This window comes from Haliaeetus albicilla, chromosome 9, assembly GCF_947461875.1.
Source record: "Haliaeetus albicilla chromosome 9, bHalAlb1.1, whole genome shotgun sequence".
NCBI classification, from domain to species: Eukaryota; Metazoa; Chordata; class Aves; order Accipitriformes; family Accipitridae; genus Haliaeetus; species Haliaeetus albicilla.
Genome location: NC_091491.1, coordinates 43,550,984 through 43,578,885, shown reverse-complemented (window position 1 = coordinate 43,578,885; position 27,902 = coordinate 43,550,984). Strand labels below are relative to the sequence as shown.

Below are 27,902 nucleotides of genomic sequence, written 5' to 3'. Positions count from 1 at the left end.
AAAAAAGGTTTGCTCAAAACCCAGAGCAACTCCACAGGGCTGGTGTTCCTTTCGTTTCAGTTTTATTTTGGAATAAGCAAGAGCAGAGTTTGGGCCGCAGTTAGTGTTTCCCTGCGGCACTGGAGGGTTGTTTTTACCTGTTGCACACAAGGTGCCCCACGAACACCTCCATCAAGGCGGGGGTCCGGCACCGGCTGCAGGCCATGCACCCCGGGGCAGAGGCGGCTCCTTGCACCCATCCTGCCTGCCCGCAGCCAGCTGTCATGGGCACCTCGCTTCTCTCTCCTGCATCTCAAACCCTGTTGCTAAGCAACAGTTTTTAATTGGAGAATTAATTTGGCTTCAGGACATCCTGAGCAGCAATGTATGCTGAAAATTTCAATTGAAAGGCTGTAGTTCCGCTGTGTTTGTAGGTGACAGTCCCCTTTTTTAAAAATTTTGTTAGCTAAGGGGGCGAGGGGAGGCGGCTGCTCTCCCAGCGGGGCAGCACTGCGGGGATGCAAGTGATTGTCTCGGCTCAGAAGCGAGCGGCCGGCCCGCGGTCGGGGCGAGCAAGCCGCCCAGCATCCGCAGCCGGTGGTGTCCCCGCCGTGCCGCACAGGGATCCACGCTCCTCCTCGTGCCGCGCCAGTGGGACGTTGCGGCTCTGCCTGCAGCGATGGGGCCAGCGCCGGGACCTCGGGGAAAGAGCAAGGGGTTTATTCCAGGGACGCTGAGGGAAGAGCCAGGGTTCGTGCCAGTAATGTCTCCACAGGCAGCAAGTGGCACCTTGGTTCTCTTGGTTCTCCTCTGCCCCTGCACTTCTGTGGTGATATTTTGATGGTATGGTGTTGGTGGATTGATGAAAAACAAGAAGCTTTCCCATTCGCTTTTGTGAGCGGTAGTCCTTGTATAAACATGCGCAGAGTGGTGTAGCAAGTGCTTGGTAACTGGGGTTGTGCTACCGCAGTGGTATAAAAATAGCATAAATAAACAGACCCAGCAGGCTGGCGCAGCTTAGTTTTAAGACTTTCCCAGACTAACTGCATTTATGAAACTTGTCGGTGCAGATGTGTTTACTTCAGATACGTGGAGGGTGGTCAGTGTTACCTAACTCCAGCAGCATAGAGGAAAAACTCCGTACGCCGTGGAGTAAGGCAACTTGCTCTGGTTGAAGTAAGGGGTCAGTGCCATACAGGGGACGTGCAGAGTGAATGGCACACACCAGCTTGCTGAGTCTCTTTGTTTTTTCTGGTTTTATATTGCCGCAGAAGGATAACCTTAAGGAACGATGGCAGGATCACGGTGCTCAGTATGCACTCTCCACTGTTTACCAAAATGATGGTATTAACTGTGATCTTTATTTAGTCTCTGTCCCTTCAAAATTCTTTGTATTTCTACTTTGGCTGTGCCCAATCTGATGTTTGCTAATCCTCCCAAATCAACTCTCCTGCAAAGGATGCCCCTTCTCCAAAACTGCAGGCATCCCAGCACTATCAGTCTGTCTAATCACTGGTAACATTACAAATAGAAATGCAAACACCACTTCACCTCTCTGCCGCTCTCCCCTGTCATGCAGGTTTGGTTGCAACCGCACTGTGCCGAGCGGTGTCCCCCCATGGCTGCACGCACCCTGTCACAGTCCAGAACCTGTCTGGATGCTAGAGGGAACACTGACGACAGTTACACATTATGTTACTGCAAATAGCGTCCCTGTGGAAATAACCAAACGCAGGGAAAGCCCTGCTTTGGGAACCTCAGCCTGAGATTCAGGGGGGTACTGGAGGTGGATGCGGTGGGTTCCCTGGGGCTCCTTCTGGGAGAGGAGGGTTCATGTTGGGCATCGCATTGGGTGATGGCACCGCAGGTGCCAGGCCACGGCAGGGTGGTCTGGGTGCTCCCTGCCTTCCTGTACCCTGCCAGGATTCGGTGTGGAAAACCTCCCATTGCCTGCTCGCAGGGTTTCTGAGGACAGGGCGTCCCGGCTTTGGCAATGCCCCTGTGCGGGGGCTGCTCTGGGATCCCGCAGGTCCCTCATGCAGGTGGGGTCCTGACGGGTTGTGCCGGGGGGAGTAATGACCTTGCGAGAGCAGTTTGCTAATTAGACCTTATTTATTGCATCACCAGGCTGTGCTTTCCAAGAAAGTTGTAGGCTGGAGCCAAGTCCACCAGGGTGATGATTTTGCTGTTCTTCCTTTGCATGACAGATTAGACAGTGTTTCTAAAGACAGGTATTGGAAAGTAATTGTTTTGAATTTGAATTGGTTTAAAGTTTATGTGGGTACTGAAAGCCATGGATGTCTGCAAGTTCTTAAAACAGCTTTGAAAGCCTAATAGCAACTGCTCAACGTCAGGGACCTGCTTTTCAGACCTTGGTGCAGATACTTGCACAAAGCGTGTGCACTTTGGCCTGACTGTGCATGAGATTGGGGGTTCTCACACACCATACCGGAGTGGAGGCAGAAACCCGCAGCTGCATGCCGGAGATGCCAGGGTCACTGGTGCAGAAGCTGGACCCGATGCCACCCTGAGGTCTTCTTTGCAGATTGCATGGTTGGACAAAGGCAACTTGGGTGCCGTTAATTTGTAAACCCAGCCGGTGTCAGCAGTGAGGTTGCTGCCGTGATCTCTGCTGCTGCAGTGGGTGAGGGGAAGGCTCGCATCTGGCCTTTGAAAGACTGTTTGCAGGGCACGGAGGATTTTGCCCAAAGCCGTGGCTGTGCCAGGGCTGTGGGTGAGCATCGGGGCTGTGGCAGCACCGCGCTACGTGCCTTGGCGCTGCCGGTGGGTCACGCTTCTCTGCTGGGCGACGGAGCAGTTGCACAGAGGGCTCTGCAGCACGCTAAGCTCAAATTATCTTCTTGTTAATTAGTTATTGACTTCTGCTGATATTTCCATTAAATATTCCCTCAAGGAAAAAGTAAAAGTTGTTAGTACCCATATTGCCTAAGCCGTAACTGCAGCAGATGAAGGAGTTTGCAATCTCAGAAGCGAATCCCAAGAACACCTTTTCATTATTAAACATGCAATCAGGGTGTTTTCTGGAAGGGAATTATTTTCAGAGAGCAAGAATTTCCAATGTATTTCTAACATTTAGTGTGGGATCTCAAAGCAGGACGTGCTGCACTTCACAGAAACATGGTGTTGTAAAGAACATGGTAGTGACCTCACAGAAATGGACTCATTTTTTGCTCATCTATGTGAAGGTCTTAAATGTCTAGGTGTAACATCAACGTTTGTAATTTGATCCAAGTCTTGTAGAAATACTTACACTGTATTTTCAGAATGCAGAATTTGGGGGGTGATTTTTCCAAGACAGGGTTGACTATAGTTTCTTTTTTGTCTGAGTTTTCCATGTTTTCTTTTCCACAATTCTGCAAATATTCACATGAAATGCCTCCTGCTTTGTGGGGAATAAAACCAAATTGCATAGCTGCGAGATGCTTCTGGCAGTCTGTGGGAGGGCGCCCAGGGGACAGGTAAGTGTCTCTGCTCCCCTGAAGGCAATGGGAGGAAAAACTCCTGACCTGACTCTTGATCGCTAGACCTTGATTAACCCGGCACTGCACCTCAATGAGGCATTACAGGAGACTGGACACCGCTGGGGTCAGGCACACACGTCCAGGCTGCGGCCAGGGCATCCTGATCCCGCCACCAGAGCGGACTGCTCTTTACAGCGTTTTTGAGCAATGAAAGTGAAATGTACAGAATAGGAGATAAATTTGTATATTAAAAACTAAGACAAAAATGGAGAGCTAGCATAAGTTTAGAAGATTTACTTCTGTAACGAGAGCAGAAGCAAATGTGTACTTGCCGCTGTATTTCAAGTAAGACTTTAAAAGTTTGTGTAGTAGCTGCTGTTCACTAAAAAGATTATACTTCTTCCTGGTATCTTACCAATAATTTAAATGGAAATCTGCATGTCTAAAATGTGTCTGCACCAATAAATAATTATTCTTCTGCAAGAGAATTTGAAAAATAAAGTAAGAAAAACACATTTCCCTGTGTTTGGGAAGTGGTAACGTAACACAGAAAGGTTCCCCTGCCTTCACTCCGTGCTTTCCATGTTGCAGTGGTTTCTCAAATACAAAGGCAAGTGCTGTTGTCTGGCACTGAGAGAAGGCAGGGCACATGCTGAGAGGCAGCACTACTCATTTCCACCTGTCTAGGGAAATAAATAGAAAACTCAAAGAAAACAGGCATTTTCTGTCAACAAATGAATAAAAAAAGTAAATATTTTCCTACACACACCTTTTATTAATTCATATTTCCAACTAAAATCTCATCAGCACAATAATCTGACTAGCAGTTTTTATAAAAAGGCAGTAATCTTCAGGAAAAACTCTAGATTTCAGGGTTTGGTGTGTAGCTCAAAAAACCCCCCTGAGATTAGCAATAACCAATTTTTTAAGGTATTCAGTGCTCTGTGTGTTTGGGGGATTATTTTTTATTTCTTAGGCAGCTGTGCAAGGGTCAAAAAGCAGTATTTGGTGGCTTCTGTGTAGCATCCCGGTGTCCCTGGTCATTCAGGATCGCCCACCCCTGCGCCGGCTCCTCGTGCAGCATGGCAGCTCCCATTCTTCTGCAGTTGCCATCTTTGCAGCTGCTCCCTGTTTGGCTTTTTTCACTTACCCGGCTGCCGCGGTTTTGGCCAGGATGCAAACCCAGCTTCCCCGGAGCATTGGCGGGTGCCGATGCCGTCTGGCAGCGCTGGCGCAGGCAGCGGTGTGTGCTGAGTGCTTGCGAAGCCAGTGGCAAGTCTGCTAGAGCCCTCGGAGCGTGGGACCTGCCTGTGAGCAGCAGGGAGCGAGTGGCAGACGAGTACCTCTGGGCATTTTTGGGGTGGAGGTGTAGTGTGTCCCCACAGCTGGGCCCAGCTGCCTGCATTGGGGCACGGGAGCTGCACCAGCTCAGCATCACACACTGGCATGAGAAGGGCTCTCGGAGATGCTGCTAGGAGGAAGAGTGGTGCAGAAGGTAACGCGCAGGTAGATCACCTTGCAAACAAATGTCTTTTCTTGGCACAGCCCTTGCAAGCCCTCACCCCTTCGTGACGTTTGCACGACGTTCAGATTAGGCACGTATTCAGAGGTGAGCCTGATCCAGCAGGCAGTGAGGGCAGACGGACAGACAGAGCCCCCGGGGTGATGCTGGACCTGCAGCCCCCCGGCTCCATCCCTCCTGCCTCCCCAAACGGTGATGAGGAGGTGGCCGGGTCCCCCCCACGGCTCCCCCCCAGCCCAGCGAACTGTAAAAACACGGGCATGGGAAGCGTTGAAGAGTGAGGCAGGAGGCGTTACCGCAGAGAATGGCACCCTCGCCCCCCTGCTCCCTTGGGGCAGCTAATGCCAGACCCAAGCCTAGAATTGTGGGGGGGTGCAGGGGGGGGACACCTCCCAGGGCCCGCACAGGTCCCTGGGTGGGCGAGTGCCACCCACTCCTCATCCCCATCCCAGTCCCCATCGCCCGCTTTTGCCAAGGCTAGACAGCTTAAAATACTGCAGACATCACGCTGCCCTAATGTAATGACAGTCAGGCTGGCTGTTTAGTTCGGCCTGGGCTCTCTGCCTGAACGTTGTTGATACGACAGCTGGAGAAAAACATCATGTGAGAGTGGCCCGCGCGTCCTCCCGCTCCGGCATTCCTGCTGGGAGGATACCGGGCCGAGCTCGCCCTCGTCCTCCTCGCCCCGCGGGGCCTGTTGGCGAGCAGGGCGCGCGCAAAGGCCGACCACGGCGCGTGGGGCCGCGTTCCGGCGGGGCCGCGTTCCGGCAGCGCCACCGCCATCGGGAGCGCGGTGCCGATGGGTGCTGGTCCGTGACAGCGGGGCTGCTTAGCGGGGACACGTGCAGGGAGAGCGCTGGCGCTGCCCTGCGCGGCGGGCAGGCGAGGCCGCGGCAGGGCCACAAAGCTCGGCTCTCTCGGACCGGTGGGCCTCGGGCACCGCAGCGGGTCCGTGTCCGCGCCTGCCTCGGGCTGCACCGGCCTGGCCTCTTCTCCTCACGGCTGCTGGCTGGGAGCCACCGCTCCGGCCGTCAGCTGCGGCGTGAGCGAGAGCCGGGTTTCTTGCGGCAGGAGTCCTGGGCGCAGAAGTAAACGCGGCCTGTCGGCAACGGGGTTTTGCCCAAATATCACAGCGCCGCGTGGGTGTTCCCCACCCTCTTCATGCCACGCTGCGCGCCCCGAGTTTCCCTGCTGGCTCTGCCCGTGGCGGAGGCCTTGTCCCGCTTGTCTGGAGGGACCAGAGATCTGCGGCGGGCCTCTGCTGAAGAGCGTGCCTGAGGAGCCTCAGGAGCATTTTTAATAATTTTTAGTCCAGGAGGATTCTGGTAAAACCCTGACAGTGTGCTGGTACGGCATTTCAGGACACTGCCAGCACGCTCAACTTCCACTTCTCTGAATTTACTCGCTTACAGTAATCATTTTTTTGTGATTGAAAAAACAGCAAAGGGTTCAGGAAAGATTCAGAGATTAAAATCCGCCTGAAACTCTGTTGACCGAAGTTACCAGAATCTAGTGAAATACTAATTAAGAAACTATTTGCTGGCCGTATAAAGGAGGTGAATGCAGTCCGTGTTCTTGATTGAGATTTTTTACAGTGGTTTTCAGCCTGTGTTTTCAGACTCTTGGGCACTCTGTGGACCATTTCTAAAGGTCCATGGAATAAAAGAAAGACAAGAAACCCTGTTCCCAAACAGAGAAGTCTGCGTTTCTTATGGAAAATTTGCTAAGATCTGAAAATTAAAAAAGATTGAAGGTTAAACACTGCAGTAGGCTCCAAAAGAACATGCAAACAAGAAAGGTGTAAACTTTTTGATAGTAGCTAATGATCACTAAGCATAAGCATATTTTACCTGGGGACATGGTATATTCTTGTAGTCTTTAACTCAAGAGTAAATTGTCTTCCTTAAAGATCAGCTGCTAAGCGAACAGAAATGATGGCCTTGATGGGGAAACAACAGAGGGGGCTCCTTGTTTCCGAGGAGCTAGAGGATGTTGCATTAGATCACTGGAATGGTTTCTTCTGGCCTTAAAGCATTTAAGTCTATGAAGTACATTAAGCGGTCATGATGTCCAACACATATTGCCAGACTTCACATCCAGTCTGGAGAGGCGCGGAGCAGCCTAAACCCCACCACTGAAATAAGGACATTGAGTTTAATCTGCCTTTCAGAATCAGGTTTGTTAATTGCTCCTGTCTGATTCCAGCAACACATGTTGTAGTTTCATGTTACTCATTTAGCAGTAATTAAGTCTGATTTTTACACTGTGCTAATGTAAGATATCATCTTCCAGGCAGTTAGTAAATGTGCAATTTTGCCCCGTCTTACTTAGTGGTAGCAACAATTAACGCAGGTTTTAGTATCAAGAGAAAAGTTGACGTAAATAAAGCTGTTCCAAAGTGCCTGCCTTTTACCTACCATTTCATATAATTGTGAAATGCTTGGGGGTGCTGAAATGATGTTGGTTTATTTGTGCAAAATGGCTTAAATCCCGAACTGTGTTGTCAGTAAGGCATTAAAGGAGAGAACTGAGGGTTGTTTTGTCCGAAAGCACCCCCCAGGCTGAAAGCCTGCTTTCCCCCCAGCGAAGGCGTGCTGTGCGGACAAGCCGGGTGGCAGATGTCATTCCGGCTGGCCTGCCCCAGGCTGCGCTGGCCCCTGCGCAGGTCTGGCCGCTGCTCCGGGCTGTCAGGTGCTGGCTTTGGTCCCCACGGACACGGGTGGGTGCAGCCCTGCCGACAGCGCCCTGCGGTGCCGGAGGTGTCCCGGGAGCTCCCACGGGTGGAACAGCAACCAGCAAACGCACGTATGCATGCGTGTATACAGGTGTATACACACACATACAAAAACACAGTTTCAATTAGTAGCACAGTGACTAAAATTCACACTCCATAAACACCCAGTCCTGTTGCCACCATCAGTTCATCTTTTCTCCTTATGAATCATTAATGTTTGTTACTGAACTATCCTAATCCTTATTTGCAGTAGGAAACTCCATTCCCCTGTAAAAATATTTTCTCAGGCTGCACGTCTGTCTTATCTGTAGTATAGTTGTTGTGCTTTTAGCTCCCGTGCATTATCTGGCCTCTATCTTGATTGCTTTCCAACATTTGGAGCTGCATTATTAGGGAGATTTTCTTGCAAGTGACTTCAGTGGTCCTTCCCGTGCGTCAGCTCTGCCGAGGACACCCCGTGGCACCCCGCAGTCCAAGGAGCAAACGCCCGCAGAAGCCCCGTCACGGGGCTGCGTAAGGGGAAGGCAAAGGCCCCACGCAAAAGGGCTTGCGGGACCCCCCCGACACTTGCCACAAAGGAGAGGGCTGACGTCTGCAGCCCCGTGGCCCAGGGCCAGCAAGGCGGCAGCGAGCACGGCACGGCCGAGCGCGGGGGCTTCTGTTCGCCTGCGCCTTCCCGCTGTGACTGGCAGCAGTCGCTCAGCTCCTCTGCGTTGTCTCTGGGATTGTGTAATGGAAAATGCATTTCATTCAAGGAAATACGCTCCGGGATTATGAACGGGTGCTGGGAAAGATGAACTTTCTTTGCCGTTCGTTACAGTAGTGGTGTGCATATACATGGGGCTTTCTGTAATCTTGGTGTATAGCCTAAAGATATCCACAAAACTTCAGGTATTTTTCTTTGTATTGGGTATATCTTCCTATGCAAGGATCACTCAGATGTCAGTTGAATAACTATGAAAATGAGTTTCAGAGCTTCGGACTGCCAGCAGGAGCGATGAGTTGGGAGGGGGGTAGCAGCAAACCATTTATCCCAGCCTTAAGGGGAGACAAAAATCATCGTACAAATTAGATTTCTGGCAGATCTTATAACAGGAATACATTTTAACTTTCTGAGCAAAACTGCTGTATAAGGTCAAACTATATTGAATTAATTTGTTTCCTGATAAAAACGGTTTCTTACTTAAATTAAGGCTGTCTTTTGCCTTGTCATTGTTCCTGTTTGGATTTATTTCAAAGATGAATGAGTAAAGGAAAAAAAATGTAATTTAAGGAATCTGTTTTTTTCCAGAAAAGGATTCAGTTCTCCTTTTCTTTTTTATTTTATCATTGTCATCCCTTTAGTGAAAGTCTGGGCTCCAGTGTTACAATTTTAAAGAACAGCTAGTGTGTAAAGCTTCCATATTAATGAATTTGCATTTTCTGAAGTCTCATGGCACGTGAGATCACAGCTCACATGAGAAGCCATGAGAAGAGAGGATTCCCTTCCGCAGGAGAGGGGGTGTCTCTTCCCTGACCTCCCTGTGCCGCACACCATGCCTGAGCGGCCGCGCAGCAGTGCCCTTCGCTCTGGCTTGCCTTTCATTTTAGAGGTTTTTACAATGGAGCCACAGCTGGGGGGACTTGGGGCTAGTTTTCAGAAGTCACCTTCATGCCCAGCTCCCTGTACCCCAGCTCCCTCCCAGCTGGGACCTCGCAGGTGGGGGCACCCAGAGCAGGAGAGCCCGTTGAGAATTCACCAAGCAGGGGTGTCTTACGTGCAAAGCTGGTTTACTTGGTAACAAGGAGGTACAGTAGGGTTTGGATGTACATTGTACATCGAATTATTTTTTATTATTTCTTGATGTCAATGGTTGTCAAATTGATGAATGTCCTCTCATCCAAATAAAATCAGTGCATGAAATTTGTTGTTTACCACATCTGAATTTAATGGAAAGTTTAGAAACAAGTCAATTCTGGTTTTCTTGTTTGGTTTACACAATTGCAACAAAAATGCGTCATGTGTAAGAGGTCCTCGTCAAAGATGCTGTATTCCAGGTCTAGTGAAAGCACAGAGCTGGTGCTGCTTTCCTGGAAATAATGCTACTTTGACCACACATCTTGCTGTGCGCTCAGTGCTTCTTGTGCCCCTGCACAGCAGAAGGAGAAGCGAGCCTTGAACGTTGTCAGAGTAGCACGTGAGCTTTTGTAGGCTGGCTGCTGCAGCGGGACCACGTTTCTTTTGCTGGGTTTCTGGCTCCGCAGCCGCCTGCTTCCTGGGGGCAGGTCTGGGGGCAGGGGAGAGCCGTTCCGAGTCCCCATGGGCATAGCTTTCACTGAGCAAAAATGTGCTCATAGAAGAAGGGCATGCTGTACTTTCAAAATAACTGATGTTTGCTCGCCTTGAGCAACTTCTAAAAGAAACTATTTTTTAGAGTTGTACTGCAGAAATACATGCTTTAGAAAAGTAAAGCAAGCAGCGGATACTAGAACTGTCAAGTTGCTCTGGTCAGTATGTGATAGCCTAGAGAAGTAGCCGAGGGTGTTCCTCCTAGGTCTGTAGCGTCTGTTGTGTTTGTTTTAGCCGATGACATAAGGAGCAAAGATAGGCCTATAGCTTCTAAGCCAATTGTGTCAATTCTCTTCTTCAGGGTCGATGTTCAAGGGAAAACTGCAAATATCTTCACCCACCACCACACTTAAAAACGCAGCTGGAGATAAATGGACGCAATAACCTGATTCAGCAGAAGAACATGGCCATGCTGGCCCAGCAGATGCAGCTTGCCAATGCCATGATGCCTGGTGCTCCGTTGCAGCCTGTGGTATGTGCGCTTTTTGGCTTCGATCAATGAGTACAGTGAGTTGTAGTAGAAGTCAGTTAGCAGGTGTGCTTACATGCCTGTAAAATCCCACAAACGTCAGTAACTGGTGCAGAAATCAAATACAATGAAATGCTGGTCTGTATGTCTTTGTACTGCTTAATTCTCCCTTGCCTGCAGTAATACTGTTAATTTAATTAATTTTGTTAATCTTTTGCTAATTTAATTCATTTTTTGCAACTTCTTTCTTAAAACTAAGAAAGTAAGTGATCCGCATGGGATTTTCGTAAATAGACGTTTCCTTTGCAATTTCACGTGCTCTAGGAAATTCCTGGGTTTGAGAAGATTCCCACTGGATGTTTTGCATTCACTCAGGGGAACCTTCTCAGGAAATTACTTGCTGGAATTGGACTTTGATTTTTACAGCATACTGTCAGGCAGAGCAGAAAGCTTGCCCCAAGTGATGTATGGTGCATGTCAGTCTGACCTGCTCGATCTACCGCTCAGGGTTGGCAGGAAGAAGTAGTACAGATAATCATACTTTCTACAAAAAGCCAAGGGGTGAGGGAAGGCGAATCTATCAGAAATCTCTCATCTGGTCCCAGTAAAATGTGATCATATATTACATCATATCTGTTCCTCTTATACCTTAGGAAGTAAGCGCAGTGCAGTGTTCCACAAAGTTGAATGCCGTGGCTGAGCTTCTGGCTCTGCAGTAATACCTCGTTTCAGCGAATGTAAAGATGATTGGCATCAACCCGCCATGCACATACGCATTTGGGAGCTGAACACCCTGTGCCAGATCCCTCTCTAATGCAATCCAGAGAGGTCATTTGAGCTAACCTATGGATAAATTTGGCCCAGAACCCTTTTGATATAAATTTCTAGCTCAGACATTAGAGGGTACTGATTAATGTATGAGCGAAACTAGCGCTGATTAATGTATGAGCAAGGCTGGTATCTTCTACATAAAAATGCAAACAATGCTCCCCTGGCTGAAGCTCTCTCTTTCAATGAGTAAAATGGCAGCAAAGGGAAAAATAAGTTGAAAAATATATATGAAATCAATATATCTGCATTAGCACTTCTCTGACTGTTCTTTCATTCCTTTCTTGCTGGCAAAGGTAGAATTTAGGGAGTTTCATTTACCTCTAGATACCCTCTGTTAGGAAACCTATATTCACTCTTTTAGATGAGTTCTCCAACTTTTATTTCAAAAGACATAGTGACAATTAATGCCCCTCAAAATATAGCTAAATCCTCAAGAAAAATCATCTCAGCAGAAAGGACTCTCATACCTATGCCAAATGGTTATTTGGCCCCACATTTTGTGGGTCTACAGAATACCAGTAAATATTTTGTAGCTTCTTATTTGATTCAGTTAATGTAACTCTTTCACAGAGCTTTATGCCTCAGCTGTTTCAAGAAAGAGTGTATGTGGGGGAGAAAAGCAGAAGGTGTTGTGGTACAATCGTCACAGCAAATTGACTTTAGTACCTGTTAGCACAGCGTGAGAAGATATCACATTTTGTTTTCTCTCTTTTGATTGGCTTTTCTTTAGATAAAATTGTCTGTGTCACCTAGGCAAGGAGATGAGCTGAGGCAGCGTCAGCGCACAGACAGCAAATGCTGTGGCACCGCAGTGCTTCAGGGGATGCCCTGACGCTGCACTGTGCAGCCTGCTCCTTACTCCCGTCTTGCAGGAGAAATGGGGCTGCCTGTGGGCTGGTGCCCGCTGCTGATGGCTTTCAGATCAGAAACAAAATTAAGTGTCTGTACAGCCAGGCAGCTCAAAAGCAGGCTGTGCTTTACGTGCTTTAACTCCAGAACAACCTCCAAATGATTTTTCAATTTCAGCAGCTCAAAACAGACGTGTGCACATGCCACAATTTTATTTTTATTTCCTGATTTGAGTACAGTGATGCAGCATTAGTGCCAGCAAATTCGTATTTGGGACTATGAGAAAGCTTAAGTCAAAATGCAGACAACAGTAAGAACCATTGCTTAGAATATTTTTTCTCTGTTAACCTGTTTGTTTGTTTGTTTCATGAATTGTAACCAAATATGGCTGTGTCTGGTTTATACAAAGCAGTGTGTAGGCACGTACCAATGTTTGGGTAAATGTGAAAAAAAATACTAATGCTGTCCTTTGGAATAACATTCCTTTTTAATATAAAGAGAGACTAGTGTGAGGATTAAACCAAGTTTAAATTCTCCTTTATGCTACATTCACACTGTCCCTAATGAGCAAAATTTAAGTCAATGTATTTTGAAGTACAGCACAAACCTTCTACCCATGCCTGGGTAATTTCTGTGTACATCGCTTGAGTTCAAACATTACAGACTGTGTATTTTCAGAATTCAGTCTCATTCAATGTGAGGATTCATAGCAAGGTGCATTGGCTGTCCCAGCAATAGTGTTTCCAAATGGATGTCATCCTACTAATTTGGCCTTAAAATTACTTTATTTTTTAGCACAGTTGAAACAGAAGTTACTTCAGGGTGTTCTAACAAGTGATTTATATCATCCCATCTAATGATGCTTCAGGCAGTTTTTTTTTGTTTTACAAAAATCTATACCCTATACTTTAATAAAAGTAAGTGAACTAACAATGAGAGACTCTAATTTTGTAAGCAAAGTGGTAGGATCCTTTCACTCATATTTCTGTTTGATAAATGTTTTAATTATCGTAGTTGCAAGTAACGTCTGTGGACTTTTCCCATCTTTCCTTTTTAGTTCACTCTTTTATCTGTCTTTAGCTGGCACTTGAGGGAGGGGATTTCAGATGGTGAGTGGGGATTGCATGTCCTGCTGACTGCAAGCACTGAGATCCTGAGGAAGAGCTCTGCCTGCTCGGATCGGTTCTGCCCTCCTTGCTTGTAAACCAGTTTAGGGGGAGTCGGACTCAGCTAGACTACGGCTTTGGTCCTAGCGCATCAGTTGGTACTAGCGCATCAGTTTGGTGCAAGCACATCAGTGGGTGATGCTGTGCTGCTTCACAATAGCAATGTCAGACCCTGGATTTGGCTTTTCCAGTGTGGAAGAGTGTGAAAAATGCTAGATAGAAGCAGGAGGATGCAGATGTGAGACCAGAAGAGCGGAGATGGACTGCGAAGGTGGCTGGAGTTGCTGGGGCCGTTCTTTGCCTGCAGAGGCACGTGGGGCAGACCTGAACTGCAGGGCTGGTAGTCAGGCATGAGCTTCTGCAGAGTGCCGGCGCTCCGGAGGCGATCCGCTGCACACTGCAGGTGCGAATCTGCAGCAGAACAAGGTCCCAGACCTTCTGCAGGTGTGTTCGTAATTCACGAGCGGCTGTAGGTTGTCAGTGTTTCTCTCTGTGTATGTGGTACGCTCCGGGGCTTTCCTAGGCACGGTAGGTGCTCAGTAGGTGACTGTTAAAGATGCGTTAAATGAGTCCAGCTCCTTCCCTGCGGGCAGATGGTCCTTCAGGGCTGGCAAGCTGGAGCGCTGGCAGAAAGCCGTCTGTCTGTCTGTCTGTCTGGGGAGGAGCTGTGGCTTGGCTCCCCTGCACTGCAGAGGCCGATTTCCAAAGGTGCCCCTGTGTCTCCTTCCTAATCGATAGACCCCGCTAGCGAGCAGTGCCTCTGAAAGGCAGACCCGTGGAGATCAGACCTGCTGGTGAGGTTCACACTGGATGTGCACAGGCATTTTTAGCGCAGAATTATTCAGTAGAGATGATGTGGATTATGGGGCATCTGGCAGCACAGAGCTGCATCCAAGGCTGTGTCCTCCTTCACCTCTGTTCTCTCTGCTGATCTACAGGAGCTGCTTTTTTCTTTTTTTAGCTGTTTTGCACAGTGCACAGCATAGTAGCGCCCAAACTGCAAGACCAGTAAGTAGTTGCATGGTTTGGTCACAGTGATAGAGAAATACTACCTCTGCTTCTAGAGATGGGGAAGTGAAAGCTCGCTGGAAAACAAGTGAACAGTAAACAGCAGAGATGAGCCCAGCAGCTCGGACTGACCTGGAGCTCCCACCATGTCTCTCCTCTCCTGCCTGGCATTAAGGTCCCAGTTCTGACCAGTTTGCAGTTACATGCAGGGCCGTGCTTGGGGTGACCCTCACGGCAGAGTCCCGCTCATCTCCGTCCCACAGCCGCCCGAGCCGCGGGTCAGTGCTGGGGCGGCTGGGACGGTCCCTGGGAGATCCAGTTTGTGCCGCGTGTCCTCTGAGGCCACTGTATCGCCAGAAAGTTTTTCTGGGTGCAGGAGTGTTTGGGTGGCTTTGTGCCCTGGCAGACTCCTGCTACCGAGAAGTGGTTGTGTGCTGCCCAGGTTTCACCACTTCATGGTCTCTTTCTGCCAGCAACAGCAGTCTGGACTAATACGACTGTGGGACAGGTTTTTATCTTCTAATTTACATGTGTACAGCACATTGCAAAATACCTGTGAGTTTCAGAATAATATGAAGTGGCTCTGATAAAATATGCTATTATTTCGCAGTGGTCTAAAGGCCACAGGATATTTATATTAGTATAAAATTATCTCGGCAGATAATAAATGAGGTAGTCTTTTATTTGCTGTGCAGTGGGTATATTGGGCTGAAATCAAACATTGATATCTCTTAAGTTACACACTAACAGACTGCTTTGTAGTTTTATTTTTAATGTTCATAATTACATAGCTGATAACACAGTAATTAAAAGTGCAGTTAATTAATAGTGTATTTAGAGTAATACTTTATTTCCTGTAAAATTTGCCTGTTTGTTTTTCCTTCACATGGATGAAGAACCATTAATGAAGAGACATTAAAGAAATTATTCCCATTTACGCAACTTTCAGTCTTTTTTCTTCAGTAATCTCTGCATGTGTTTTTGTCCAGTGTTTCAAATGGACTTGTTCCTTGCTTCCAAACGGTTCAGTCATTTCCTCAGGAATACAAAAACATGTGGTGTTATATGCTGTCTGGCTTAAACAGATATGAACCAGAGAAAAAGAGTTGCATTAACCCTGTGCTTGTTTTTCCCTCTAAGAATTAGTTTGGAAGAAAAGTCTAAATGCCTTGAGTAACTACTTTATTTAGATACTAAAGATAAACACTCCAGACTAGATTTTATTTGGCAATTACACTGGTAGCGTGGTGCCTTTGTGTTACATGGGGCAGAAGAGTTGTTTAATCTTTACTGCAGTGTAACAGCTCCGCATTTGGTCTTACAGCATTATTTGGTCTTCTACATCCAATTATCTTCACAACATGTGAGAGCCTGCAAGGGCATCTGACTCTTTTTTTATCAAGCAAACAAACAAAACCCCCAGTATCTGCATGTTCTCTCTCTCTCTCTCTCTTTCTCTGGCTTGATGTTTTAGGCTAAATAAAGCGTATCCTTGATGCAGTGTATTTCTTTCTGAATATCTGTGTGGACAGCCTGTTTAATTTTGTAAAAATAAATGATTATGGTTGTCTGGTCTTGTTCCTGTATTAAACCTCTGAAATTTCTGAAGCAGTGCTGGCTGTCATCAGGGTCAGAAATGTATTTATCCGTGTCTGAAGTTGAGTGTGGTGTGTTGGAGCTCTGGCGCAGATGCCTTTTTCCCCAAGAGTGGATGTTTGTACATGTTTTGGATGTGTCCCTCCAAGAGCCTCAGACTTTCTCCTGCGGCCGTGAGGAGTGCTCGGGTATGTTGGCATTGCTCAAGCGCAGATCAAATGAGAGTTTGCTCCAAGAGCTGCCATGTGCTGTAATCGCACAGGGGAAGCTTGAGCAGGAGAGCCCGCAGAGGCTGGCAGGGGATCCCTGCCCTTGTGGACTCACTTGTGTGCGACATTTGCACGGGTGTTCTTCATGTTCTACAAACACGACAAATGCTTCTTTCCCATTAGTAACAGAAATTCACTGCCATCGTTCTCAAGATGATAGCCAAAACCTCACTATGCTGATGGCATGGCAAGTATAAATATTTAAAGCGTCTTTCTTCTTTTCTCTGATTGCAGCCGATGTTTTCCGTTGCACCAAGCTTAGCCACCAACGCATCAGCAGCCTTCAATCCCTACCTGGGGCCCGTCTCCCCAGGCCTGGTCCCAGCAGAGATCCTGCCCACCGCCCCGATGCTGGTGACAGGGAACCCCGGTGTCCCAGTTCCTGCCGCTGCTGCCGCTGCTGCCCAAAAGCTAATGAGGACAGACAGGCTGGAGGTAGGAGCTGATATGTGTAACTTAGTCTCACAAGTTGTATCATTTATTATGTCTCCTAGATAGAAAATATTTTTCTTGTGAAAGAAAATAATGCAGGTTTCACTTCAGCTGATAATGTCGTATCTTCGTGATGGGTAAGGACGGGGAGTTACTGAGTGATCATACAGTAAGTTAATGTCTGTGGTTCTGCTTCTGACCCTCCATTGCACAAAGAAATGGAAATATTGAGCCCTTTTAGGAGAGCCGATGGCAGCAACTAGAGAGCCTCGAAACTGTGTTAGTGTGTGCCCAGAAGGTGTTAATGTGGGGGGTGCACAGCCATGGGTACCGGAGCACCAGGGGTGGGTGTAAGGGCAGAGCTTCAGCTGTCTCGGTAAAAGATGACTTTCAGCCTCAATTACTTTTGCTCTGGACAGATGGTGCCGGCGCTCCCCCGCCGGCCTCCCGCACGCGGCTTATCATCCTTGCTACAAACCTGACAAGTGTTAATGCTCTCTCGCTGGTACTCTCCTTGCCCTGAATCTTTCTTATCTGAAAGGCCCGACGGTGTTTTCACCACCTTATCGGCACTGCGGCAGCACGGGTGGTGAGCCGGCAGCCTGCCGCCGGCTGCCACGCGCTTGGGGCATGCCAGCGAGCACAGCCCTGGTCAGGTCTGGTGGTTAAAAGGCACCGATGGGAGAGGCTGAGCAGGCAGGGTGATCCGCCGTCACCCCGTTGGTCTGTCGGACACAGCAGTGTGTTAGGGAACGCGCCGCTTTGCAAGGGGTCGGCTCTCCCTGTAGCACGGCTGCTGGTGTTCTCCCTCCCCGGTGCCGTGCAGCAGCCGGCGGCAGCTGTGGTTGGCGGCAGAGAGAGCCGAGCTGTGACCTGTCCCTGCAGCTCCAGCCCTCCTGCTCTGCCCTCAGCCCATTCCCTGTGCTCAGCACCAGCGTTCCTGTAGCGTCAGTGCAGTGGCAGGTCTCAGAGATCCTGGTACTGTGACATCTCCTCTGCGTGGGGAGGGTGTGAAGGCTTGGGGCTGCGGGGGGTGGATGGGTTGTTTTGCTCTTGGATGTGGTCCCTGAACTCAGGGGGCATGATGGGAGGAGCAAGAAGGAGGTCTATTTTAAAATGCTGCCACTTGTAATTGTAATGCTTTTCTTTCTGCCCATGCATCTGCATTAACAGGGATTAATTATCCTTACAAGGAGAATTAATTCCTTTTTCTTAGTTGCATCTCTGACTGACAAGCTGCTGCTCAGAAGGCTGCGAGCTGGGAGGATTGTGGAGGGTCATCTGGCAGCTAGTGTTTCCCGCTGCTGCTGTCACTATTCTGAGAGCTCACGTCACCACAGGTTCCCCTTCTGCGGGATCACATCACTTCCCTTTTTAGAGATGTTTTCTCTGAGGAAAGCGTTCCCCAAAGCACGGTCAGGTTACAGGAGATGCAGCCACACCGAGATGAGAGCTGGTGCACGGGTGGCTGTTTGGAATCACCAAGGGATGTTTTTCCTTTGAGGACTCTGTTTTATGATGGATTAAAACCAAATCCAGAGGTGGATTAAAACCAAAATGCAATTAGATAAACTCATAAATAAATCACACTAGATTTGGAAATCAGTACCCAGAGGAGGATGCCGATGGCGGGGAGCCCTTTGGTCACAGCACCAAGGTCAGCTGCTGTGTTTGATTCTGCTTCCACCCATGTAGAGGCCATGGCGCTGGTCGGTGGTGTTGGGGACATGTGGGCTCAAAAGCTTTCTCTTCGTAAGGAGGAGCGGGACGTACCCAAAGTCCCCGAGCACCAGCTCTGCCCACGGCCAGGGAAGCACGTATGTCTGTGGGAGCCCGAGAGGGGCTGTGCAGGGGCATCTCTTCGTGTGGTGCCTCTGGGGCAGAGCTTGTGCTGGCCAGCAGACTGTGACCAAAGCACACAGGGAGCTAATGAAATTTGGGACTTCAGCATGCAGGATTTGGTCCTCCGGATGCTTGCATTCTCTTTATATTGCTATTTAGAGAAGTGATACACTGCTGAGCCAAACTCCTCTGCACAAGAGGGAGTTGTGAGAGTGTTACTCTCACAAAACACCCAGGGGCACAGTCTGCAGTAAAACCCATTTTTGTCAATTAGGAAAAGCCAGCAAAAACATCTGAAGTCAGTAGAACTTTAAAAAAGAGTGAGTGATTTTGCTTTGAACTTGTATGGAAAGGAAGCTGATGGCCAAGTTGGAAACGCCTGAAAGTAGGTGCTGAGACTTAGACGAGTGGCTCTTTTGTCACCTTTCCTGGTGAAATGGTACTGTGCAGGGATTCCTCTGGAAGCAGACTTTGTTTGCCACAGGAAACGCTGGTGGTGCGGCAGCCGGCGGGGTCCCTGCGCGCTGGCCGAGCTGCCGCGGGACAGCACCCTGTGCCGGCGAGAGCCCCCGGCAGCGCCAGCCCTCCCGTGGGCTCAGCTCACAGCCAGAATGTGGTCAAGCAGGGCGCTTACTTCTCAGTCGTATTCCCCAGTTGACTAGCATCCCAGCTCATCGGCACCCAGCAGCCTTCTCTGCTGTAATTGCTTTTATCTCAGTGGGCTCTGCTCTTGGGAGATGTCCTTGTCCTTGGAGGCGGGCTGTCCCAGCCCTGCCTTCCTAACAGGGCCCTTCCCTTGGCTCTGCTCTAACCATTGCACCATGTAGATCACTTGAAAGAAATCCAGCTTCTTCTACCCTTTAAGCTGTTTAAGCTTTGCTTTTTATTTTGACTGGGATCAGGAGCACATCCAGGTTGACCCACTGACTCTGCAATTACACTCGGGGCTGCTGTCTTACAAAATTAGTATCTGTTGCGGGGAGGGGCTGTCTTTTCCTCCTCCTTTTTTCCCTTCAGCAAATGCAGTTTAAATAGTGAAATATGTAAGGGAGAAGATAAATTGCTAGTGCTTTCCAGTGTATTGGTTGTTTAACCTGGAGTATCTAAATTTAGTATAGAAATACCAAATAAGCACATCATGTTTATGAACAGCAGAATATTTTAATGTACTTTATAGATTACAGAAATGTAGAACTGATTTGAAAGATTTTGCATGGTCTGGTCGTTACCTCTCAGAGAAGACAGCGTGTGTCTACCTGCTCTTTAAGTGAGCTTATTGCTGTTGGTATTGTCATTTGTTATGACATGATAAGAGAGCTTTATAAGGCTTAGCTTGCTCTCCCTTGGAATGAACTGTCCTTGAGAAAAATAACTACTATGATGTTAGCATCTAATCTTGGAATATGATTTGTTCTGCTTAGAATTTTGAATACTTATTTTCAAGACTGATGTACTCTGGCATTAATTAAGTTAGCACACATGTTCTGGGATACTGAATCAGACTGTCCACAACTAAAAGCTCTTGTTACATATACCTGGGATTTTAAGGAAAGCGGGCAGACAACGCAAGTCTGTCAGGCAGTGTGCCTGATCTCCTGAATTAATATGAATATTCATAAGATAAGGTCAGTGACTGTTACTAGCAGTAGGATTGATTTCATACGTATTTGGACCGTGTCGCCTGTACAGATAGCATGCAGATATTTGGGTGTCCAGTGCGTTCAGCCACTCCTGTAAGGAATCTGGATCTCAGGGTGGAAATTTCATGGGTTGAGGCTTTTCCTACAGCTTTCCTCATGCTCCTCTCCTGCCAGAAATACCTTGAACAGAAGTGTGGCTCTTCCAGAGAACTAGAAGAGAAGCAAGAAGGACAGGGAAGTGAGAGAGAAAGGAATTGCCTAACTTTTATTTAAAATGCATGTGTTTCAGTTTGAATGCCATCATTTTCTATTAGAAGTATTCGAGAGTCAAGAATGACCACAACCAAGCTGCTGTTTCCTGCTTGTTTCATATATATCATTTTTTGCCAAAAAGCAGCAGCTTAGAAGTTCTTGGAGATTTTCAGATCTTGGGTAATCAGGAAATCTGACCTAGTGGTGCTGTTTGTTTAAACGTTCAGAATGCACTAGATAACAGTATGCCCATTGTGATAAATTCTCTTCAGTGCAGAGAAGAAGACGGGAGGTGTGACTTGCTCGTGGGAGGGCAGGGATCTCAGCTCTGCTGCCCATCTCCCTCCAGCCAAACCTCTGCCCAGCTTTTGGGTGAGCAGCATGGGACCTCTGCTGTAGCTGTACCAGGGTGGGCAACTTGAATCCCAGCAGAGTGATCAAAATAAACTCAGCCCAAAGTTAGAACAAGTTAAGTGAATTACAAGGAATTAGTAATATTGCAGCACTAACTCAGAATTTTTGCAGAAAGGCTAGAGACATACAGGTGCCTCTTTTATTTATGTTTCTTAAAATACTGAGTTGAAAATTATGATACTAATTACAGGGCTATTAATAAATAACTAAATCCAGATCTGAAAGACCAGACAATGTATCATGCTTCTGTGCCTCTCTTTACTCAAGCAGATGAGTGATACATTGCTGCATGCCCGTGGCAAAAAATAACACCATTTTCAATGCTTGCTTTTAAATAAGCAAGAATTTGAAACACTCTTGGTTACCATCACAGTGGTTGAAAAGCCACTGCTGGTTACACTGATTAAGAGGACTAGCAGTATTATGGTTTGTGTCTGACTGCTGTAAACCATCGTTCAGAGATCTGTTAAGGAGCCCTAAGAGGGAGCCATTCATTGCCTTATCTCAGCTACTGCATGACAGCTCTGTGAAAATTTGCTCCGGACATGCCAAAGATTATCCCCCTAACTATTTCAGTTTTCTGTTTGTCCTTCTTTGGTTTTTAACTGTGATAAAATTAGCTTATCTATGGATGCATTTTCTTTCTCTCTCTGTGTATATAGATACTGTTATATATATACACTTATATATGAGTTTATATATACCATCTTTGTGTTAATAATGGAGTAGTTCTTGCTTATATGTGGAGTGGTTTTGAGACCTCGGTTTTGTGGATCAGCAATACAAGACAAAGAGTGAAGACAGTCAAATGACATTAGTTGCATCCTTTTCTTTATCTTCAGAGGAAAAGACTTTAGTTTACTCCTAGACTGCAAACAAATAATCAAAAGAAATTACCCATTTTTGTCTATTTGGGAGGCCTGTGTTTGGGTAGAAGACGCTACCTGGTTCATGACCCAGAAGATATTCCTAGATGAAAGAGAGCAAGCCGTAACGCAGGCGGTGGGGCTGACCAACCCAGCACAGCTCTCTTGGAGAAGCAGTGACGTGCCAGCTCCCTTTGGTGTGTGCTTGAGAGTGAGCGGGGAGAGAGACCAGGGGTCTCCTGTGAGCAGGGGTGGTGCTAGCTCGGAACATAAACCAGAAGACAACTTGTGTTTTTTGATGGCTTAAACAGGTGCCACCTCCTTCCCCGGTTGCTCCCTGTGTTGTGCTAGCTGGCAGAGTGGTCCGCATCACTGCATGGGGACTAGACCAGGGAAGGGATCCGGCTGCAGAATTACCTGGAAGGCAAGCGGTTATTTTCCAGCTGAGGAATTTTCCCAATCTGTTTCATGTCTGCTGCAGAAACAGTTCTGCAAGCACCAAGCTGCGAGCAGTAGGGTCACGGGGATGAACGAGAGCAATGGAGGTGCCTGAACTGGCTCATTTGGCTCTGCTGCAAATACACATCCAGAGTCTGTCACCGCATGGAAAAAGACTATAGATAGGGTCATGCTGGAATGACCCTGGACAAACGGGTGTTTCCTGTGAAACAGGGTTCACAAATGGCATAGCTCTTGTCCTTCAGGGATGTCATTTCATAAGTCTTAGATGATGGGCAGCTGGTACTTGAAGCAGCACAGGGGTTAAAAGGCAGCTAGAGCACTAGCATGGATGGAAACCAAATAACAACCAAATTTGGTTTGTTGCAGGGATCAGAGCCAAGGTCCTTGAGGAAATACTGATGATCCAAGCTCATGGGCACCCACCTTTAAAAGGAAATTCCATCTACTAAAGTGGTTTTATTTTTATACAAGCTTGGTTCCTTTTGTCCCTTTCTGTTTCCTATAGCCTGTGGAAAACTAAAATGACAAACGCATTTTTGTTTGCGGTTTGCGAAGAGCTGACCGTGAAAAGAACACAAGTCATTTTTTTAAATACAGGGTTTGCAAGGTGTGTGAAGAGGGAGCCGATGTTTTTCGTACTGGTGATGAAGTTAGTGTCTGCACCGCCGGTGGGGGCTGGGGGGCTGGGAGGGGTCTGTGCCAGCTCTGGCCCGGGCTGGAGCCCACGTACCAGCAGCGAGGATGCTGCAGGGGGATGCCCTCCAGCCAGGCGGGTTTCTTCATGCAATTCCTGATTCCTTCGGCTTCGTTCGGCTGCTGTTGCGGGGCAGCAGCGTGACAGCAGGACCAACGACCGCTCTGGCTGCAGCCTCCGCTCTTTCCCAACATGTCCCACCTTCTGCTGATCCGCAGGGCGATGCCGCGCAGCCCAGGAGAGGCAGCCACCGCCACTGCGGGTTTTGGGTTGCCCTCTCGTGGCAGACGCCCGGATCGTGGGAGCCGGTGCGGTGCTGCACGCCCCACGGGTGCAGCTCGCTCCCTGGCATGGGCGTGAAGCACCCGTCCGGTGGGGCTGCGCGGGGGCAGCCACGCAGTCATCCTCCCGGCACCTCCGGCCGGTCACCTTAATTAATGCATCGAGTGTTGCTAACGCGGGCACAGGCAGATCACAGCGGAGCACGACCACGTCCGAGCACCGCGGTGCTCGGGGTGATCTCTGAGAGCTAGCCACAGCACGTTTCTTCAGAAAACAGAAAAAGTCCTGTGGGCAGCTAAGCAGGAGCCAAAATAAAACCTGCTGTGTGCTTGGCTCTTGATCCCGGGGGGGTCGATGCTCTTTGACATCAGGAGTGGCCATAGCGAAGCCAGGTCCCTGCTGCCAGGGAGCCGAGCCCACCGTCCCAGCACCGCTGTGCTCCACCTGGGGCCGGGCACCCGTCCTCGCGGCGCTCTCACAGACATTCAGAAATCCCCACTGTGCTCCAAGCCGTGCCCGCAGCACCTGTCACCCAAATTAAGCGACTTTCTTTTCCTGGTGTCGCAGGTATGTCGAGAGTACCAGCGTGGCAACTGCAACAGGGGAGAGAACGACTGCCGGTTCGCTCACCCTGCCGACAGCGCGATGATCGACACCAACGACAACACAGTCACCGTCTGCATGGATTACATCAAAGGGAGATGCTCACGGGAAAAGTGCAAATATTTTCACCCTCCCGCACACCTGCAAGCCAAGATCAAGGCTGCCCAGTACCAGGTTAACCAAGCTGCAGCTGCCCAGGCAGCAGCGACTGCAGCTGCCATGGTGAGTTTGGAAAACACCTCTGGAATAGAAGTGTGTTGACGAGAGACAATAATTGATGTGTTAGCTGTTCTTGCTGGAGGGGGGTGCGTGTGCGTGTGCTCGGGGATCCCAGTCACTACACGGTGCAATGAGCTTTCTCAGCATGTGGTGCCAGATCTGCTCTGAAGTAGTTTCAGACTGTTGAGGTGTTTCACTAATTTTGCCTGCTGACGTACAGAGTATCTATATGTACATATATGTGTGCATACATGTGTGCGTGTCTGTACGTGTGTGTGCATATATGTATATATAGTTTTTTGTATGTTTGTGTGTGGGTAGATGTGTATCTATCTAGTTGCACAGATAGATAAACCCGTATTTCAGTTACCGTAAGTCCGTATTTGTAGAGACTTGGTTCGAAGTCAATCCGACTGTGTTAACGCTATCCGTAGCCCACCTCCCCCGTCCCCCCGCCGAGGGCTGTCGGCAGCTCTCGCAGGGCACTAGAGCAAACCTCATAGTTGTACCAGCCAGATCTGGAACTGCTCAGGAACTGGCTTCCTGGCGAGGAGAGGACGGCCCCCCGAGGGGGGCTGCGATGCCATATTGTCCCATCTGTGCCGAGCCCTGTGGGGGTGTGGGAAGAGGAGCACAGCGGGCACGCCGGGGCGCGGCGGCCAGGAGGAGCGGGAGCGGCAGCGCCGGCGGTGCGAGGCGGTAGCCGCGGGCTCCCGGAGGCGCTCCGCTGCCGGCCGGCACGGGCGGTGAGCCGGTGGCCGGTTGCGGGGAGCCCGGTTTCCGCGCCGGCGTAGCCTCCCCCGGGCCTGCCCTCGGGGGGGGGGGGGCCGGGGCGGGAGGCGGCCTGCGGTCGCCGCCCTGCCTGCCCTGCCCCACCCTGCCCCGCCCTGCCCCGCCCGCGCGGGGGCCGCCCGCCGGCCCCCCGTGCATGCCTAGTCTTGTTACCGTTGTACACGGCATCCGGTGATTTGTTTTTATTTGTTTTTTCTCACCTACCCAAATGCACTGCTGCCCCCATGATGCACCTCTGCTTGCTGTTTATGTTAATGCGCTTGACCCCACTGGCCATTGCCATCATGTGCTCGCTGCCTGCTAATTAAGACTCAGTCGGCTGTCAAATCACTGAAGCGACCCCTCGAGGCAACCTTTGACCTGGTACTATGACCTTTCACCTTTTAGCTTGGCATGTAGCTGTATCGTAGAGTCGAGTTTGGGGTTAATGTGTAGACATGGAATATCCCGGTTCCCCCATCCCCGGCAAGGGGCGCGGGGGCAGCCGGGCCGGGCTGGGCCAGGCTCCGGAGCAGGACCCCGCCGCCCCCGCGCCCCGCCGGCCCCCTCCCCTCCCATCCCATCCCATCCCATCCCCTCCCCTCCCCTCCCATCCCATCCCATCCCCTTCCATCTCCTTCCCTTCCCTTCCCTCCCGTCCCCTCCCCAAGGGTGCCGTGCGGGCGGCCGCGGCGCAGGGCCGGCCGCGGGCGCAGGGTGCGTTGGCATGGCTTCGCGGCGCTGCGGCGCGGAGGCGGCCCGGGGGTGCCGGCATGCAGCGCGCGCTCTGCATGCCCGGGCAGGCGCTGGGGCCCGGGGAGTGGGTTGGCGCCAGCGGCCCTGCCATCCGCTCCGGACGGTGACTATTAACATTGCTTCTATGTGTTGATCCTCATGGAGCTAGCAGTGCTGCTTCCCCCTACCCCGATAGCCTCGCTCCTGATCGAAACCCTGAAGCTTTACGGTAGCGTAATATTTATGCCGGTTCCTATAACGTACGGCTCCGACACGTTACCTGTGCCGCTGTAATGGTAGGCTAAAGTAGTGCTCCCTTGTAAAGCTTTTACCTCGCCTTTTATTTGGTAGTTAAGTCTGCTATGCTGCTTGCTTGCTCATGGATAAACATGGTGCTGCCTGGTTTTTTTGCCCTCTACTGATTTTTCTTTTTTCCTTTCTCTCTTTCCTTTTCTTCTCCCTCCCTCCCGTCCTCCTCCACACCTCACCCCACCCCCCCACCCCTCCACCCCCACCCTTTTTTTTCTTTTTTTTTTTTTTCTTTTTTTTACTGGACTTTATTTTTATACCCATCCACCATTCAGGGAATTCCTCAAGCTGTACTTCCCCCATTACCAAAGAGGCCTGCGCTTGAAAAAACCAATGGTGCCACCGCAGTCTTTAACACTGGTATTTTCCAATACCAGCAAGCTCTTGCCAACATGCAGTTACAGCAGCATACAGCCTTTCTCCCACCAGGTAAGTGCTCCTCGTTTGCCTTTTTCTGGGGAGGGAGAAGGGGGAATTCTGGAAGGCGTACACTAGGAAATAACCGTTTGTTCCTGGCAGCAAATGCGTAGAGGTATTTGCGCGGCGGCCACTGGTGCCGGGGCAGCTGCTGCCAGGCGCAGGCAGCCTCTCTCCAGCCTGCGGCGCTGCGATCCTGGCGAGCCGCAGGCAGAGGAGGTGCTGGCTGCGGGAAGGCTGGCTTCTCTCTGCTTCTCTCGGAAGCTGGGTGGGTGTTTTCCAGTCTAATATAAAAACCGGCGTCGCGCTCTGTCATCCCGAATCAGAATTTGAAATCTTCTCTCTCGTTCCTCTCTCCCTCGATTAACTTCTCTTTGTTACACATCTCTTAAGCTGTTGTATTTGTTTCTCTTTGCTGTAAGACCCCTTTGCCTTCATGTGCTTAGCAACAGTTGTTCTGAGCCACACGCTTGGAGGTTTTGATTTTAATTACAGTGCAGCGATCATAAAAGGCACAGGCAGGCAGTCTCGCAGATAGGTTAGTCATGAGCCTACACAAGAAATCAAGGTTCAGGCCTCTACCGCTAAAGCGTCAGGGCTGATTTTGGACTAAGCAGAACAAAGGTGCCCTTGTTCTTATTCAAGAGTGATCAAATCTACACTTGTCCTAGTGTATGTAATTGCTGAAGAATTGATGCCTGTACTATTTACATAAGCAGAAATCCCTTCAGAGGACAAGTGATGGGGCTTAAAGTTGGAATATATGTTTTGGTTCTGCAAACAGCACTTCATGAATAATTACATATGTAGTATGTCATGTGAATTCATGCCTATATTAACACAGCTGAGTTAGTTTTTACATATGAACCCACATTAAAACAGCACTATCATACTAGGAGGTATGGAGAGGATGTCGGATAGATCTGTGCTCAAAAAATTGGAAGGAGTCTGTGAGGACAGCCCTTCATAATGCAGACTAGTTGAGGGGAGGGGAGAAAACGCAGCTATTCAGTCTTTACCAAAAAAAAAATTAAGGATTTTGTCCTAAACATTTTTGGCAAGTATGTTCCCAGGCATTCGGTATAATGCCTTTTACCATTCTTTCTTGATCTGGCATACAACTAATGTATGTAATTTAAATGGCACAAAAATCAGTTGCTTGATTTAGTACATTTTAATAACTTATTTGGATCCCAAGAATGCACTGCAACCACTGAAATATATTAGCAAAAGCTTGTTGCAAAGCTTGTTGGAGTCAATAGAAGGACTGATTGAGTAAGCTTTAGATCAAATCTCTAGCCCATATACTAAATTTCATATAAAAATGCTTATGCAATCACAGTCCTTCCTGTAGATATTAAACAACTTCAAAGGTTTGTTTTGGCAAAGCATAACTGATGTAGTTAGTAAACCATGCAATTTTCCAGCTTCCATTAAATCAGCAAGGGGCTGGATGATTTCTGACAGTACTCGAGCTGCTTTGAATCGTGCCCTGTGAACTTTGGAGCTGGGGTTATGGTTTGTGTGCATCAGGCCTCACTTGCACTACATCATTGACCGGGATCTTTCATGTCGGCACTTACACACAACCTACCTCGGCTCTTCCTCTAGCAATCTATACTGAAACCTACAGGAGTCTGCGCAGTGGTTCTTGATGCTTTATTTGACCTTTCTTGACCACTGAAGTTTAGTATATGTTAAACAAGAGAAGTAAAGGATTTTTTAGCATG

The 27,902-nt window shown here is 48.9% G+C and overlaps 1 protein-coding gene across 12 annotated transcripts in view; it reads left to right on the top strand.

The window, feature by feature from the left end:
* The window catches only part of MBNL1 (muscleblind like splicing regulator 1), a 110,163-nt gene that overhangs the window by 70,197 nt on the left and 12,064 nt on the right, over nt 1–27,902 (top strand). For 9 of the 12 annotated variants that reach the window (XM_069792962.1, XM_069792961.1, XM_069792959.1 and 6 more), the window contains 5 exons: nt 10,348–10,518; nt 16,469–16,669; nt 23,686–23,943; nt 25,042–25,095; nt 26,031–26,184. In XM_069792962.1, coding sequence (XP_069649063.1) covers nt 10,450–10,518; nt 16,469–16,669; nt 23,686–23,943; nt 25,042–25,095; nt 26,031–26,184 — 736 coding nt within the window. In that variant the 5' untranslated portion in view covers nt 10,348–10,449. The remainder of the gene's footprint in view (nt 1–10,347; nt 10,519–16,468; nt 16,670–23,685; nt 23,944–25,041; nt 25,096–26,030; nt 26,185–27,902) is intronic. The other 3 variants (XM_069792956.1, XM_069792960.1, XM_069792957.1) reach the window with 1 other exon arrangement.